Source organism: Lissotriton vulgaris, chromosome 10, assembly GCF_964263255.1.
Source record: "Lissotriton vulgaris chromosome 10, aLisVul1.2, whole genome shotgun sequence".
Lineage (NCBI taxonomy): Eukaryota > Metazoa > Chordata > Amphibia > Caudata > Salamandridae > Lissotriton > Lissotriton vulgaris.
The window spans coordinates 655,565,097-655,582,275 of NC_141698.1; the positions used below are offsets into that span (position 1 = coordinate 655,565,097).

Below are 17,179 nucleotides of genomic sequence, written 5' to 3' on the forward strand. Positions count from 1 at the left end.
TTAGGACATATTTACATAAAGTCAACTGTTTCTCGTCTCCCTCTTTTTAATAGTTTTTTTAAAAATATTGTTCATGTATTGTCGATGTCTGTATAAATCCATTATTTATTTGTACAATCTTGTAAATAGTCTCATTTCTGTATACTTTTGTAGCCCTGAATAAGTCCCTGAACGGGATGAAACGCGTTGGCGGTTTCAAAAGTAATTTTTAAAAGAAGGAATTGAATAAAGAATAGAAACTCAATGCAGCATCGACTCATCTTTGGATCAAGCCTTACTCTTTGATTGTTGTACTATTGTAACATTTATGCGCATAAGTGTGCTGGGCTATTCAGTATATTTAGTCAAATAAAATGCCTAGGTAGGGATATGTGAGGTGGTTTCCACCTTTTTACTATCGATGAAAATGTCTACATATCGCACTTTTCTGCATTTCATTGAGGTGTCAGTTCCTTTGATGTTCTCCCTCCTCAGAACTGCCCTTTGTCAAAGGGACATTATGACATAGCAGGAGTGGCTTCAATTCTGATTGACCCAGAAATAAAACCAAGGGAGTAACCAGGATTCACACTTGGCTGTCACCCTCCACTGAAATGTACCCCATAAAGGTTCAAATGCTTAAGCCCTGCTCTCTATCAAGATTCCCTGGTCCACAGTGCAAAACGTATCAGTCCCACAATCTCCCTAACAATGAGTCCAGGCCCCAGTGACAAATAACTCTTTCTGGATCTTTGCACAGAGGTTGCTCTGCTCCCCTTTCTTCAGTGTGTGTGCTCACATCCGAGCCCACAGGAATGTCGGCAATACACACATCCTGTCTAGCAGCTGGAGTCCTCACCTCTCCAAGCCCTTTGCTTCCAACATGGAACCCACAGGCCTCAATGTTATCTACTATACACTGGCGCACATACACATTCATAAGAATCATGCGCTGCCCATAGCTACACACAATCCATGCAGGCTAAAAATGATTGATGTACACAGTCACAAACTTTACATGAGTAGGCAGTAGACACCACTCCCGTGATGCAAGATAAAAGTCCTGGTCACACTCCTGACCACTAGGAAACACGGGACGGGTATGCTGCCACCACCGTGCTCGTGTCACTTAACACCTGGTAAGGGCAGTAGCCCTCTACCCTCACAAGGTAAGTGCTTGGTGTATCCTTCCTGGTCCAACATGACCACATTACCATAAGACAGGCCTAAGCCATGGTGCAAATGCATGCCTACCCATAACACAAAATCATAATCGGGGTCTAATATCCATGGCGCTGGGACACTCACGTCAGGGGAGCAAATCGGTCACCTGCCCCAACAGCCATGCCGGTCTCTCACTGCAATTAGTTAAAAGCTGCAAAATATTGGAGTTGTATCCTGCTACGCTCAAAGAGTAGCTCACAAGTGAGGCCGAGAAAGGGCCAATGCGTCTCAATTCATCTCTCCACCTAAATGGGGACACAGGCAGCCCAGCATCTGCTGGGGAGTGAAAGGTGGGCACAGAGACATTAGGGCTCAATCGCAGCCACGGACACAAAGGACCATGAGGGCCCAAGGAACATAGATTTTGAAGTACAAGAAGAAGTAGAGAGAATACAAAAAGTACACAAAAATAATGAATGGTACAGAGAAGAAAATAATGAGTACTGTGACAATAGAAAGATGAAAATGGTAACGTTGTAACAGACCAAAGTATGGGGGTTGTTACTTGCGGGCAGTAGACTTACAGGAGGCAGCAGTGTGTGCACAGGACTTTTTATCCCTGAACAGAAGCTAGTACATCTGTGGTGCTTGCTCACAGTGAAATGGCTTCCACTGTGCCACTCTTGTAGAGTAGAGATTTCTGCAGAAACATTTGCGCAAATTGTATTCTCCAGCTTGTGTGGAGTGTTGACCAACAGAATGACAGGGAGGGCATGGAAGTATGGAGGAGAAGAAGGATATCAAACAAGAGGTTCTTCTTTGTCATTCCTTGTCGGAGGTGGGTGTGGCTAGCCTTTTTTTACTCTTGTCCAAAATGATTGCTTTTCCACTGTTTGTCTAAAGTTCCCAAAGCAAGTTGAGCATACAGCATTTCCTCAAAGTGATAGCCTATACTTGAAAGCTTTCTCACAGGAAAAATACTGTTCTGAAGCATCCAGTCCCTTGGACAAGTGGATATTTTATAAAAATTCCACACCCCTGCTTGCACCTTTGTTTTACTTTAATCTCGAATACAGTTTTGACAAATACATTAACTCAGCAGCTTTCTAGTCATTCCAAAGTGGTCTATATTTTTTCCTGGAACTTCTGCAGGGCTTACAAATGTTTCCAATGATGTGGTAAAAACATTTATAACACAGCTGTGGAATGACTCTTCCTTCTTAAACTTGAAGTGTCGACCTGATATTTACAAGTACAATTAAGTTTTTTTTAAAAACTGCCTTTGAAGGGTTTTTGTTCCTGCCCAACTGCAAAATGGCTAAGTATTTGCTAGAACATTCTTGTAGTATCTGACTTCTTATTATATAATAACCTTCCTGCTAAGGCACTTCTTCCGATTGTTATCTATCCTTCCACACCCTTACTGCTACGACTTGAGTACACACTACAGACAAGGATAACTATCAAGTTAACAGTTGTTGGTGGTGTGGTGTAGTGTTACAGTTCCACAACTGACACTTGCCCCTTCCAACCACAATCCAGACACTGCCCTAGAGAGTTCAGTATGCAAATACACTGCATAAAGGAGCGAACCTGAACATTGTCAGTCCACAAAACTGTATGTTACAGAGAGAAAATAAAAGTCAAAGCTCCTGACACCCATTTGATGCATACCAAATATGTATTGTATCTGGGTGGACTCTGTCCTGTCAATCAATATTGATGCAATCAAATAAAACTAATATGGTAATTATATTTGATCAATACTGGCAAGTGAGTAGAGGCAAGTAAATTGGAAATGCAAAATCAGCTACGTACGATAAATTTCAACATGTATAGAGCATGCGTACTTACACTGGCAATAATGAAAAAATACTGAGGGCAAGCAGCACAAGAAGGGAGGTATAAGATCGATGTGAAGAAAAGACTGAAACCAGGCCTCAATTTTCCACGGATATTTGGCCACAGTCTCTTTTAGGGTCTTGGTTCTTCTCAAATGCCCAGTTTAATCTACGGTTGACTTTTTTGTGAGTACTAATGGTTTGTGCTGGGTGGTCTTATGAAATTTGGTCCTATACTTATTGTATAATTTTGCATTAAATTGCCCTTGGACATGCTGCACACAAAGTGTCTGCAATTTATAGGTGCTGTTGAAGTCTAGCTAGTTTAATAATGGACCTGGAGCTAGAAGTATAGGCTGTTTTTTAAAGATTTATTTTCAGTTACTAATTGTTTGAAGTCAATACATATCCTATAAAAGGCATGCGCTGTGTCTCAGAAAGAGGGGAATAAAACACCCATTGAGCGATATCAAATTACTTGAATGATGCATTGGAGTTCATTCTTAATGGGAAAATCAAGAAATAATATCTGCAGAAAAAGAGACTCACTTCAGTTATTGTAAATTAAATAGCTGGCTTTACCTTTTCCTGCTTACTGCAACCAATACATTGACACTAACCTTTAAACCTATCTGCTAGTACGTTTTGAACTTGAACAATAAAAGCTACTGCGATGTTTGATAGTATTTATACTGGACGTGACTCAGCCCAAATATGCTCCTAAAAACGAAATATCTTATCCAGATGCATGCTGGATGTTGTATTTTCTGACAACTAAGTGGGAATTCTGAGCCAGTCTTTAAAGCCATGTGGTTACTTGATTCTGCAACCAGCCTCACTTGTGATAAAAGCTCGCAACTGAGCTGAACACTTTGGGAATGAAGACTTATTTTTACAAAATGCATGTTGCAACTTTTGATTTGAAAATAAAATTGTGAGATATATATATATATATATATATATATATACACACACACACACACACACACATACACTGGCGATAGCCAGTAGGTAGTTCTAATTAGGACAAATGTTTCCCACAGACTAAGCGTTTATTGTTTTGCTAATAACTTTGGTGCCGTTTGACGAATCTTTAAGAATTTTTCAAAACTAATATGCAAGTTAGTGCAGCTGCTGTCTGGAAAGTTTTGTGGTGATTCATCAAGCGGGGCAGAGCAAAACGGGGGGTGGGGTGTCCCAAAAAGTTTTTTTCCCCATGCAATGTCTAATGGGATTTTGCATGTTTTAGACGTGGCTACGTGGTCTGCAGATTGTACTTTTTGTGATTTGGGGTAATCTGTTCAGCAGTTTCGTAGTTTTTAAGGGAAGAAAAATTTAAATATCTAGGGACGGGGATCCTTTTGGGGGGTGAAAAGCAAGGCCCTGATAGGCTGGCTCCAACCTGGAAGGAAAAAGACACATAAGGGATGAGGATAAAGGTATCCTGACCCAACAGGAAACATGGATGGGTCTCTGAGGGACCGCTCATTGGTAAAATATTGCCCATTTTTAGCTTTTGCTTGCACTGTGCTTCTGAAATCTATTGTATTTAATATAAATCTTAAGGGGTTTAAATCCTGACCTTCATTTTTATTATTAGTTTGTGTGCTTGCCACTTACTTTTCCGGTGTTTCTATTGGTTGTAGCATACAATTTCCTGTGGTTCTCGGTGTCTTCTTATCAGTGTCCCAAAGCCGAAGTACTTCTTTCCATCCACTAGAACTTCTTTGCTATATTAATTACAAACGAGCACACAACTTTTTTTGACCTACGTTTTGGTGATATTGTGCTTCCTACAGAATTAAAATTTAACATTTCTTTTAGTTGGTGCAAGCTCTTCGCATATTTTTATATGTGTAGGCACGGGAAGAGTAAGAAATTTGCTTCCAGGATGTTGAGTTAATGCAGACCTACGAACCAGGTTCCCCAGCTCGAAAGTCTGCAATTCTGGTGGCAATGCCATATCCTCTCTCTGAGCCTTGCTTTCTTCAGCTTTCTAAATGGAACGTTGCTTTATGGAACATAATTTTATTTTCAATTACTCTTAGGCGTTTATAACATCTGTTCACAAGACAAGACTTCTACAATGGCTTCTACAATGGCTACAGCTGGTGCTTTTAAAACTTGAAAACAACTTGGAGTTTTGGCGTCATGTGAATTTGGGAAAAAGAGTTTATAGCTTTGTCCCCTTCCAAAATGCACCTTGTGCGAGCAGCATCCATCAGCAAGGGCTTTTTCTTCTTGCTTCTCCTGTCGTCTTTGCTCCCTCATCGTTTGTGCTTGCACTCATCTAACCATGACCCCTCCATGGCCTCCGTTCCTCTCCTTCCAAGATGGAACTCAACCCTTTGGCAGATTTGTTTTCAGCAGCGGTAGGATCTTGCTGCCAGTGCCAGGGAAGCCTACCTTACACAGTTATTATGCAGTGCTCCTTCGGACCAAATCACATGTCTTTCAAACGGTTACCCAGTACACCGGAGCTATTACACAGCACTAACAATCAAGATATAACTCTGCAAAACTCCACAAACTGCCTGTCATCAGCCTCTAGGAAGTAGTTTGATTTCACCACGTTTTTTATGGTTTGTCGTGTGAGGGAGGGGTAATTGTTTTGAGTTTATAATTAGTTAAATTCTCATGTGTGCAGTCGTGTAAAATGTACTTTGAGCTTTAAATGAGCACCAGTTGATACTACTAATCCCATCATGCATTATTGTTGTTCATTGGAACGTGCATTTGCTAAAAGCGATGGAAATAAAAGAAGGACTGTATTAGTAGTTAACACAGTTGCTGTCATGTTGTTCTAGGTCCATGAGGAAGGGCGAATGCTTGAAACGCGTCGGACCAAATGAACTGTGGGGAATTATCCTTGGGTTGCCGTTGGATTATCAGAAGCGTAACCTACCTGGGTGTGCCAGCCTTCGGGTAACTTTTGGTGAAAATAAAATAGTGGCTGACCCGGCCACGGCTCGGCATCACTGCGGATTGAAGCGGGTCTGCCCCCGTCTCTGTGGCAGGGGCGAACAGGTGGTGCTCTGTTGAATGTTTTTAAAGCGGCAGGCAAAGGACTGATTCTATGCCCAGTAAGAACATTGTCGAATGGATTCATGGCAGCATGTGACCCACTTGGGTATAATTGATACTACTAATCCCATCATGCATTATTGTTGTTCATTGGAACGTGCATTGGCTAAAAGCGATGGAAATAAAAAAAGGACTGTATTAGTAGTTAACACAGTTGCTGTCATGTTGTTCTAGGTCCATGAGGAAGGGCGAATGCTTGAAACGCGTCGGACCAAATGAACTGTGGGGAATTATCCTTGGGTTGCCGTTGGATTATCAGAAGCGTAACCTACCGGGGTGTGCCAGCCTTCGGGTAACTTTTGGTGAATATATATATATATATATCTATATCTCAAACCCCCTGTCACAGACACGGAATCGACCATCAACGAGACTCCAGGGAAAACTGCAAATAAATCCTTTATTTCGGCACTAGCAGACGCGTTTCGTTCATTACAAACTTTATCAATGCAGCCGAGGATCAACTATAATAGTTCTCACCGCCCTCTTTTAAAGTCAAATGTCCCGCTGCAATTGGACGGGGCACTTCAGGTGACTGTAGCACTGGGATACTGGAAAACCCGTCATGGATTTCCCAAGAGCAGACAGGTAACGCACAGTTGCACTCCCCAGTGGGCGGTGTCTGCCCCTGAATCCCAAACAGTGCTCACCAAAGTTCTTTTTCGAAGGCGCCGTTTTGCAGTTTAACGTGTCCCTCACTCCTCCGCAGTAGCTCGTAGCGGTCACCCAAATGCGCTGCATAGGTACACAACACACTTCCCACGTCGCGTCGCGGTGCACACAGTGTGTCGGGCTGGGCTACTGGCAAGAGGCGTGTCCTGCTGTTACCACTTCACTGTAGTTCCACCAAAAGTTGCCACACATCAGCAGGACACCTTGTGGAGTGGATGGTCAAAGGGGTGATTGTGGCCGTACCCCAATATATAAACACCAAACCCCCTGTCACAGACACGGAGTCGACCATCAACGAGACTCCAGGGAAAACTGCAAATAAATCCTTTATTTCGGCACTAGCAGACGCGTTTCGTTCATTACAAACTTTATCAATGCAGCCGAGGATCAACTATAATAGTTCTCACCGCCCTCTTTTAAAGTCAAATGTCCCGCTGCAATTGGACGGGGCACTTCAGGTGACTGTAGCACTGGGATACTGGAAAACCCGGCATGGATTTCCCAATAGCAGACAGGTAACGCACAGTTGCACTCCCCAGTGGGCGGTGTCTGCCCCTGAATCCCAAACAGTGCTCACCAAAGTTCTTTTTCGAAGGCGCCGTTTTGCAGTTTAACGTGTCCCTCACTCCTCCGCAGTAGCTCGTAGCTGTCACCCAAATGCGCTGCATAGGTACACAACACACTTCCCATGTCGCGTCGCGGTGCACACAGTGTGTCGGGCAGGGCTACTGGCAAGCGGCGTGTCCTGCTGTTTCCACTTCACTGTAGTTCCACCAAAAGTTGCCACACATCAGCAGGACACCTTGTGGAGTGGATGGTCAAAGGGGTGATTGTGGCCGTACCCCAATATATAAACACCAAACCCCCTGTCACAGACACTGAGTCGACCATCAACGAGACTCCAGGGAAAACTGCAAATAAATCCTTTATTTCGGCACTAGCAGACGCGTTTCGTTCATTACAAACTTTATCAATGCAGCCGAGGATCAACTATAATAGTTCTCACCGCCCTCTTTTAAAGTCAAATGTCCCGCTGCAATTGGACGTGGCACTTCAGGTGACTGTAGCACTGGGATACTGGAAAACCCGGCATGGATTTCCCAAGAGCAGACAGGTAATGCACAGTTGCACTCCCCAGTGGGCGGTGTCTGCCCCTGAATCCCAAACAGTGCTCACCAAAGTTCTTTTTCGAAGGCGCCGTTTTGCAGTTTAACGTGTCCCTCACTCCTCCGCAGTAGCTCGTAGCTGTCACCCAAATGCGCTGCATAGGTACACAACACACTTCCCACGTCGCGGTGCACACAGTGTGTCGGGCTGGGCTACTGGCAAGCGGCGTGTCCTGCTGTTACCACTTCACTGTAGTTCCACCAAAAGTTGCCACACATCAGCAGGACACCTTGTGGAGTGGATGGTCAAAGGGGTGATTGTGGCCGTACCCCAATATATAAACACCAAACCCCCTGTCACAGACACGGAGTCGACCATCAACGAGACTCCAGGGAAAACTGCAAATAAATCCTTTATTTCGGCACTAGCAGACGCGTTTCGTTCATTACAAACTTTATCAATGCAGGCGAGGATCAACTATAATAGTTCTCACCGCCCTCTTTTAAAGTCAAATGTCCCGCTGCAATTGGACGGGGCACTTCAGGTGACTGTAGCACTGGGATACTGGAAAACCGGCATGGATTTCCCAAGAGCAGACAGGTAACGCACAGTTGCACTCCCCAGTGGGCGGTGTCTGCTCCTGAATCCCAAACAGTGCTCACCAAAGTTCTTTTTCGAAGGCGCCGTTTTTCAGTTTAACGTGTCCCTCACTCCTCCGCAGTAGCTCGTAGCTGTCACCCAAATGCGCTGCATAGGTACACAACACACTTCCCACGTCGCGTCGCGGTGCACACAGTGTGTCGGGCTGGGCTACTGGCAAGCGGCGTGTCCTGCTGTTACCACTTCACTGTAGTTCCACCAAAAGTTGCCACACATCAGCAGGACACCTTGTGGAGTGGATGGTCAAAGGGGTGATTGTGGCCGTACCGCAATATATAAACACCAAACCCCCTGTCACAGACACGGAGTCGACCATCAACGAGACTCCAGGGAAAACTGCAAATAAATCCTTTATTTCGGCACTAGCAGACGCGTTTCGTTCATTACAAACTTTATCAATGCAGCCGAGGATCAACTATAATAGTTCTCACCGCCCTCTTTTAAAGTCAACTGTCCCGCTGCAATTGGACGGGGCACTTCAGGTGACTGTAGCACTGGGATACTGGAAAACCCGGCATGGATTTCCCAAGAGCAGACAGGTAACGCACAGTTGCACTCCCCAGTGGGCGGTGTCTGCCCCTGAATCCCAAACAGTGCTCACCAAAGTTCTTTTTCGAAGGCGCCGTTTTGCAGTTTAACATGTCCCTCACTCCTCCGCAGTAGCTCGTAGCTGTCACCCAAATGCGCTGCATAGGTATATATATATATATATATATATATATATATATATATATATATATATATCAATTCGAGGGCGGTTACCAGGTTTGTATTAGAGCCACGAGAAGACTGTTCGGTTTCACTTTGAATTTAATGGCAGCTCACACGCAACACAAACAGCAGTCCGTTTCAGCAAATTCAGTCTGCCTGACGCGTTTCAGGAATCACACACTTCCTTTCTTCAGAGGCAATAGTTCAGTGTTCTGATGGCGCGTGTGCACACGAACCTTATAAACTGTAGCACCTGCCCAAAGGGGCGTGGTTCACCTGCAGTCCATAGCTGTCTGCAGCCTTCTGGGTGCTGTAGTTTGTGTGCAAATTGTTTCCACAGTGGGATGCGCTTCTCAGTCCTGGCTTCATAACGGGAGGCACCTTATGCGGAAGGAGGCTTGCCATCACGAATGGTAACTACGAAGACAAACACAGGACAAGCAGTGGTGACGTCTCAACCCACTTGGGAAAGATAAAAGTTATGAAGCCAGGTTCGTGTGCACACGCGCCATCAGAACACTGAACTATTGCCTCTGAAGAAAGGAAGTGTGTGATTCCTGAAACGCGTCAGGCAGACTGAATTTGCTGAAACGGACTGCTGTTTGTGTTGCGTGTGAGCTGCCATTAAATTCAAAGTGAAACCGAACAGTCTTCTCGTGGCTCTAATACAAACCTGGTAACCGCCCTCGAATTGATATTTAAACGGCCCGTTGGTCGTGTATGGAGCCCATCGCTGGAGGCGGATCTCTACTCAGCTCGAGAGGGGTGAGAGAACGGAGAGGGAAGCGGTAGGCACCTTATGCGGAAGGAGGCTTGCCATCACGAATGGTAACTACGAAGACAAACACAGGACAAGCAGTGGTGACGTCTCAACCCACTTGGGAAAGATAAAAGTTATGAAGCCAGGACTGAGAAGCGCATCCCACTGTGGAAACAATTTGCACACAAACTACAGACAGCTATGGACTGCAGGTGAACCACGCCCCTTTGGGCAGGTGCTACAGTTTATAAGGTTCGTGTGCACACGCGCCATCAGAACACTGAACTATTGCCTCTGAAGAAAGGAAGTGTGTGATTCCTGAAACGCGTCAGGCAGACTGAATTTGCTGAAACGGACTGCTGTTTGTGTTGCGTGTGAGCTGCCATTAAATTCAAAGTGAAACCGAACAGTCTTCTCGTGGCTCTAATACAAACCTGGTAACCGCCCTCGAATTGATATTTAAACGGCCCGTTGGTCGTGTATGGAGCCCATCGCTGGAGGCGGATCTCTACTCAGCTCGAGAGGGGTGAGAGAACGGAGAGGGAAGCGGTAGGCACCTTATGCGGAAGGAGGCTTGCCATCACGAATGGTAACTACGAAGACAAACACAGGACAAGCAGTGGTGACGTCTCTACCCACTTGGGAAAGATAAAAGTTATGGAGCCAGGACTGAGAAGCGCATCCCACTGTGGAAACAATTTGCACACAAACTACAGCACCCAGAAGGCTGCAGACAGCTATGGACTGCAGGTGAACCACGCCCCTTTGGGCAGGTGCTACAGTTTATAAGGTTCGTGTGCACACGCGCCATCAGAACACTGAACTATTGCCTCTGAAGAAAGGAAGTGTGTGATTCCTGAAACGCGTCAGGCAGACTGAATTTGCTGAAACGGACTGCTGTTTGTGTTGCGTGTGAGCTGCCATTAAATTCAAAGTGAAACCGAACAGTCTTCTCGTGGCTCTAATACAAACCTGGTAACCGCCCTCGAATTGATATATATATATATATATATATATATATATACACATACACACACACACACAGTAAAATTGAAAAAAGGGGTTTTTGGTGCGGTTATTACTACAAAAGGAAAAAAATATATACAAACACGCACATAAATGTATACACACCGTATCATATGTGTGTGTATATGAATAGCAGCTATTACCACAAACGTGTGATAAAGACCTACAATATAATATTAGGCACTGTAAAGATGTATGGGCTGTATTACATGCGTGGCAAAGGAATGTGTGGTAACAACAGTAGTGTAACATCCACCCCCTATAATTTTCCTTAAATGAATACACTGGCACTTGGGTCTACTTTGTATAGTGTTTATGCTTATTTATCATTATGCTCAACTACATTTTGTCAGACACAATTAATTTTATTAATTAAAATGGTTTGCTGGACAGTTACAATATTTGCAGTTGCTTCAAAAGATGTAGTCAATTTCTTGGATAATTTCGAAAGCCCTCACTGCTGAGCTAATGCAGTGACCTGGGTTACTTTTTAGCACTGATATTGGTCTTCTGATATGGTTTTATTTTGGATTTAAAAAAACCCTATTTTCTCCATTTCCACTCTGCCGGTCTATTCTCCTATTTCCGATGGAAAAGGGAAGCAGTGGATCAAGGATTTCACTCTTGTTTTGCTGGTTTCCGACTGTTTTTGTTCCATCGTTTGGGGGTGCTAAAATATTGATTGGGTTTTAAATATTTCTGAAAATCATCTTCATAATAACCCTTGGTCATTTGTCAATGGATAGTTAAGTACCTAACAAATGATATTGGTCTTCAAAATTAGCAGCCCATAGGGATTTAACATCTTGACCCCAACCATAATTGGCTAACTATTTTTTCTATATACTGATGCTTATTCGACAAAAATTAACTAAAGCTAATTAGCACATATTCTGGTTAAAGAACAGGCTTTAGATATAAATCACAAATGTGCACCGAAAAATCTAGAACCAGATCCCAAATACGATCTTTTAAATGAGTGTTAACCTAAACGTTATTTTAAACTATAACTTAAAATACAGGACATCCCTGGTTTCAGAAGACTGTGCATCAACATATGTCACCCATAAAAATTATTTTATTCCCCAAAGGATGAAGTTTTTCACAAAATAACTAAATTTGTGACAAAATCATCACGTGTCAATGATAATCCGGAAGGAGCTAATTTTCTTGTTGATGGTCAGGATAATAGCTTTTTATAACAGTGCTGCTTTCTCCACTCCTAAATCATTTTGAAAATTGCCCTGCTCTGCGTTTAAACCTTAAATTCGCTGTTGTTAGATTTGATATGAAGGAAAGGGTAGGCGTAAAGTACTACAGTACACGTGCAAGCTGACAATATCTTAAGGTGGTTTGAGTGTACTAGATTACAAACTTTACTATCTGTCAGCACAACTGAATGGTACGAATAGATAGAATCTGATGGAGTCTGCCATTTACAATGTAGGACTCTTGCCTCATCTCTCTCTAAGATGCTGTCAGGGGAATGGAACAAGTCCTTTAGACACTCCAGTTGGTAAGACGCTACCAAGCACAGCTGGAAACAGGCTGGACCATAAAAGGAAATGTGCCTGAATAGGTGCCAACCTAAATACTATGGCACTATCCTGACTTTCAAAGAGTGTCAGCAGTTGGAAACCATGTCGATGGGGGAGAAGCAACATGTCTATGACTTATTTGAAAATGTGATACTTCTCTGGTTTGTGGATTTGAGGCAGCTATTCCCAACCCCGGGGTCCATCCTTGGATCATGGTGTTACCCACAGGGTTGTTGAATGCATTTGGGGGATGGGGCTTGAAGAAACCACCAGTAAACCCATGAAGTAACACACTTCTTATAACGGGCAAAATAAAATGGGCTATCACCATACTATATAAAATGTAAAAGGATAATTAGGGTAACACTGGAATCACAGAGAAACAGCGAGAGCACAAGCCTAGGCAGGGAATTGGGAGACACTGAGTGGGCAAACGAACTGGTGTTTTCTACAAAGATTCATGAAAACTCATGGCTTAAATTACTGTAGCTAAATACACTGCACCGCCCACATCTGATCCAATGTAAATTACAGAAGATGCTCTTAGATACAATGTGTCAACCCCAGATGCAAAAGTGAAGGTGCAGACTTTATTCAAAGTGTGTGGTCCTGCCCGATCATCCAGGACTATTGGTATGAGGTCACCTTACTGCTTCAGGAACTTGCAAAGCAGCATAACATGTTTAAACCTTAAACTTGTTTATTTGGCTTAATGCAGAAAATAGCACGCAGATTGGTAATGTCACACTTGATAACCAGAAGAGGTATTTAAAACCACTGGAAATAGAACACTGCTCAACCATTGGCACTCTGAAGGTCTAACTTACTGATGAGGGCTGATACTGAAAGCGCACCACCTCACGTTTCAACAAAAGGTGGAGACAAAATGGGTAATGGACACTATCATACCATCACTGGCAAGATAAAATGGTGATATACCAACCCCCCCTTGAACAATGTGGCAATTTGGAATATATATCTGCTGAGAACCACCACGGGCCACAAAACATGACTGTTCTTACTATGCATAATTAACAATCAGAGAGGGGAGAGAGAGAAATCAGAATGGATTCATTCTCCCTGGGCATATTTAAATAAACAGTTAGAATCCACTCCTTGAGATAAAGGGTGTCTCCTCCACAGTGGGGAACACCTTTATGTTTTTAGGTCCCCTCACACACCAACAGGCCCCTTGGTGTCATGCTTCATCATCTGGGTCATCGTACCCCTCTACGGGGTAAGGCGTGCTGCAACCTACGGAGAAGTGGGAGCACTTGTTAGACTATGTGTGGTGTTGGTGAGGGGGTATTTTGAATAAATGTGAGTGTATTGTGGGGTTTGGGAAATAGTGATAGTTAAAAAGAACCTGCCTCGTGGGGTGACTAAAAATTATTTAATAAGCCCCCGGGCAGGTGCTGTTAAAAATGAGGGTGGGAGGTCACTACGCTGACAATGTGCGTTACCTCCTTTTTGTGTGCGTTGACATGTTTCGGTGCCAGAAGCACCTTTTTCAGGACGGGGTGCACAAATCCCCACCTTACTCACGTTTCTCTAACTAATACAAGCATTTTCTAATAAAAGTGAGGAAAAATTACAGTGCAGGTAAAAGTAATGTACCTAGCAAAAAAAGACGTTGTCTATTGTTTTGGAGTTGTAGATAAACCTCATGAGCCAAAACGTCAGGATCTGGTGTGCTAACTAGCACGATTTCTACGAGGAAATACCTCCCGATCGATCCCTACGTGGCTCCGGTGATGTTCTTACTATGCCACAGATGTACAGAGAAAACCCCAAGCCAGTGACTTTCTGCCTATGAAAGTGAAATATGTAGGGTAAGGTAGTAATTCCTTCATTTATACGTCCAAAAATTAAGGCGATAGCTTAAACCTATTGGCAAGTAGGTTAAATCTAGTAAAGTGGAGTTAACACTTGAAACAGCCGTATCATGTATGTTTATGCGCACACTAAAATTAGAGAGTATTGCAGGAGCACAGTGCACCAGGGGATGCTTCAATCTGAAATAATTCTCTTATTCATGTTTACAACAGCTTTTCTTCAGAAATAATCAATGTTAATCTTCTTATGGATGAAGCGATGAAGAAGCCTTTAACATTATAGTTATTTCCATGTTCAGTATTCACAAATTTAAAACATGACCCAATGAAGTTTGGGTACCTCATTTATCAGGGGCAAATGATATATAGATGATCCCGGAGTAGACGTGTGAGACAGTCGGCATGGAACACGCACTGGAGTAGAACTGCAGAAAACCTGTGACTGCTCTTTTGCAGTACTTACGCTTTCTGTTCGATTGAGGCGCTTCACAGCCAGTGCCTAAATCTGCGTTATACAAATACCAAATAAATATATAAAATAAATAAAGACAGGAGATGTGAAAATGAACCTGATGTGTGATCGTCTTAGGTTTCTGAAGCTTCCAACCTAAGTTCCAAACTATGTTTGTAGTGGCAAAAGAATGTTAAGTGGGGAAACATGAGGCTTGCAAAATAGTTATCACAAGTCTTGTTTCAATGGAAGGAATATGGACCTTCCTGAATATGCTTTTTTCTTCTAATGAAAGAGAGAATTGCATGAAAAAGATTAAACATACTCCACAGTTATTTACATTTTTCTGCCTCGTTTAGTTGCAAACACCCGATAAGGGGTTAGAATTTGAAGAATATCATGGGTAATATCAACAGGGCCAACACGCCTCATTACATTTTTTTTCTGTATGTGACATTTATTATGCACATGAGTATTGTATATAATCAACAGTGTTACTAAGATCTGCCACATCACAACCTATGTTGTGGAAGAATAACTTTGGGCAAAGGCACCCAGGTACATTCTCTATGCCACAGCAAATGGATTGGTAGGACAGTTCATACTTTCTCCAAAAATAACATGAAACGAGTACAGAACAGCCTGGGGTGGAGCTTAATAAAGAACAGGAACAAACCCCCAAGCCAATAATAAAAGAAAAAAAACACTTTTAGACCAAGAAGCTAGCAATAGATCTCAAGCAGCCAAGTAAATCTCCTGCACCACAGTCATGGGTTTAATGTTCAAACACTATTCAGATGTAGGAGAATACAAAGTTAAACATCTGTCTTTATTGTCTCTAAATATGAATTCTGGGATCTTAGTGTATGGCAATACACTGCTTTACATGGGTAACAAAGATATTTCATCCATAGTAAACTTGTATGAATCGTTTTCACTGGTCTTGTTAAAAAGTTCTCTTCTATAAGTGGCCTTATAAGTATCTCACCTTTTTTTTTTAAAGAAACTCCATGTATGGAAATGTAATTACTGAACACCTTGTATTGCTTAAAGCAGTAAATACAGTTTTACTAAACATCTATCACTTGTTTTAGTAGCTAAGCCCCTCACTGATCCAACAATGAGAGGAAACCTAGAGGATACATGGGTCTGGAATTTATGCAGTGGCTTAGCAATAGGGTCGATGAGCTTCAAGAATGAAAAGTAGGGGACATGCCTAACCAGATATGAAGACGGATACAGGAGAAGAAGCATCACGGTTAGGCTGCAGCTAAATTAATATAATATATATTGTGGATCTTGGCAAACAAGGTAACATGGAGCAGTTTTAAAACATTGAAATTTCATTAAACAGAATATTTTCCTACCACAGTCTAGAACACTGGATTTTACAGTAAAAACGTCTTAGTTGGTAGTTTATGACAACCACGCCTAAACAACCTATTTGTAATAAGCACTAATACTAATAATGAAGCAAGGCATTCTGACTACCTAGTCTACTATGTTAATTGGCATATTCTATTGTGACAGAACAACATCAATATATTGTAAAGTAATATTACCTAATTTGGTTTTTATAGACCTGACTCCATCAAGTTCATGTTCCAACTCCAGTGCACTATAGTCTGTACAAGAGCCTGAACCTGTAAAAAATACAAAAAAATCTCAACATAGAATTTAATAAGTCACACATTTTATTTTATCTATTGATTTGAAATAAATCCAGGAGAACTTTACATAATAGACACAATCCATGCATTTGGCCAGTCCTTGATCATGTTCACATTTCCTGAGATCTCACAGCTACATTTTCTAAATGTAGAGTAAACCTGGACTAATGATGTCACCATAATTAAAAAAAGTTATTATAAATGTACTATATCAGACTATAGAGATTTTAATTTTTTTTACCATTCTGCCACTCTATCCCCTTATTTGCAAAGCGCAGAGCTACAAACATGTGAATTCATACCACTTGTTTCATGTTTATACTAACAATTTGCTATGTTTCTGGATAAAAATTAGGTTGCTTCAATTAAATAAAAGAGCATACCTATTGGAACTGTTGTTTATGAATCAATTGCTAGGATGAGGTATTTATTAGAGTTCATCGTGAGAACTGGCTTTAGAACAACTACAATTTACTTGAAATGAACCAATATTCCCTTTAACATTGGCAGACTTGTAATTCACTCCATGAAGTAGGACCACACTATGCGTGTGATAAGAGGACTGTGTGGAAATTACTGTATTTGTTGGTGAAAACTACACAAAACGTTTGCATAAGAAAACTATGAAATTCTGTGCCTATTGATTTGAATGACACTTCATTCTTTGCAAGTCTAAATACT

General features: G+C 42.3%; 1 protein-coding gene across 1 annotated transcript in view; it reads right to left on the reverse strand.

Moving 5' to 3' along the window:
* The window catches only part of LMBR1 (limb development membrane protein 1), an 802,485-nt gene that overhangs the window by 111,725 nt on the left and 673,581 nt on the right, over positions 1 to 17,179 (reverse strand). Inside the window, exon 10 of the mRNA XM_086941490.1 lies at positions 16,391 to 16,471. Within this exon, the coding sequence (XP_086797616.1) occupies positions 16,391 to 16,471 (81 nt within the window). The remainder of the gene's footprint in view (positions 1 to 16,390; positions 16,472 to 17,179) is intronic.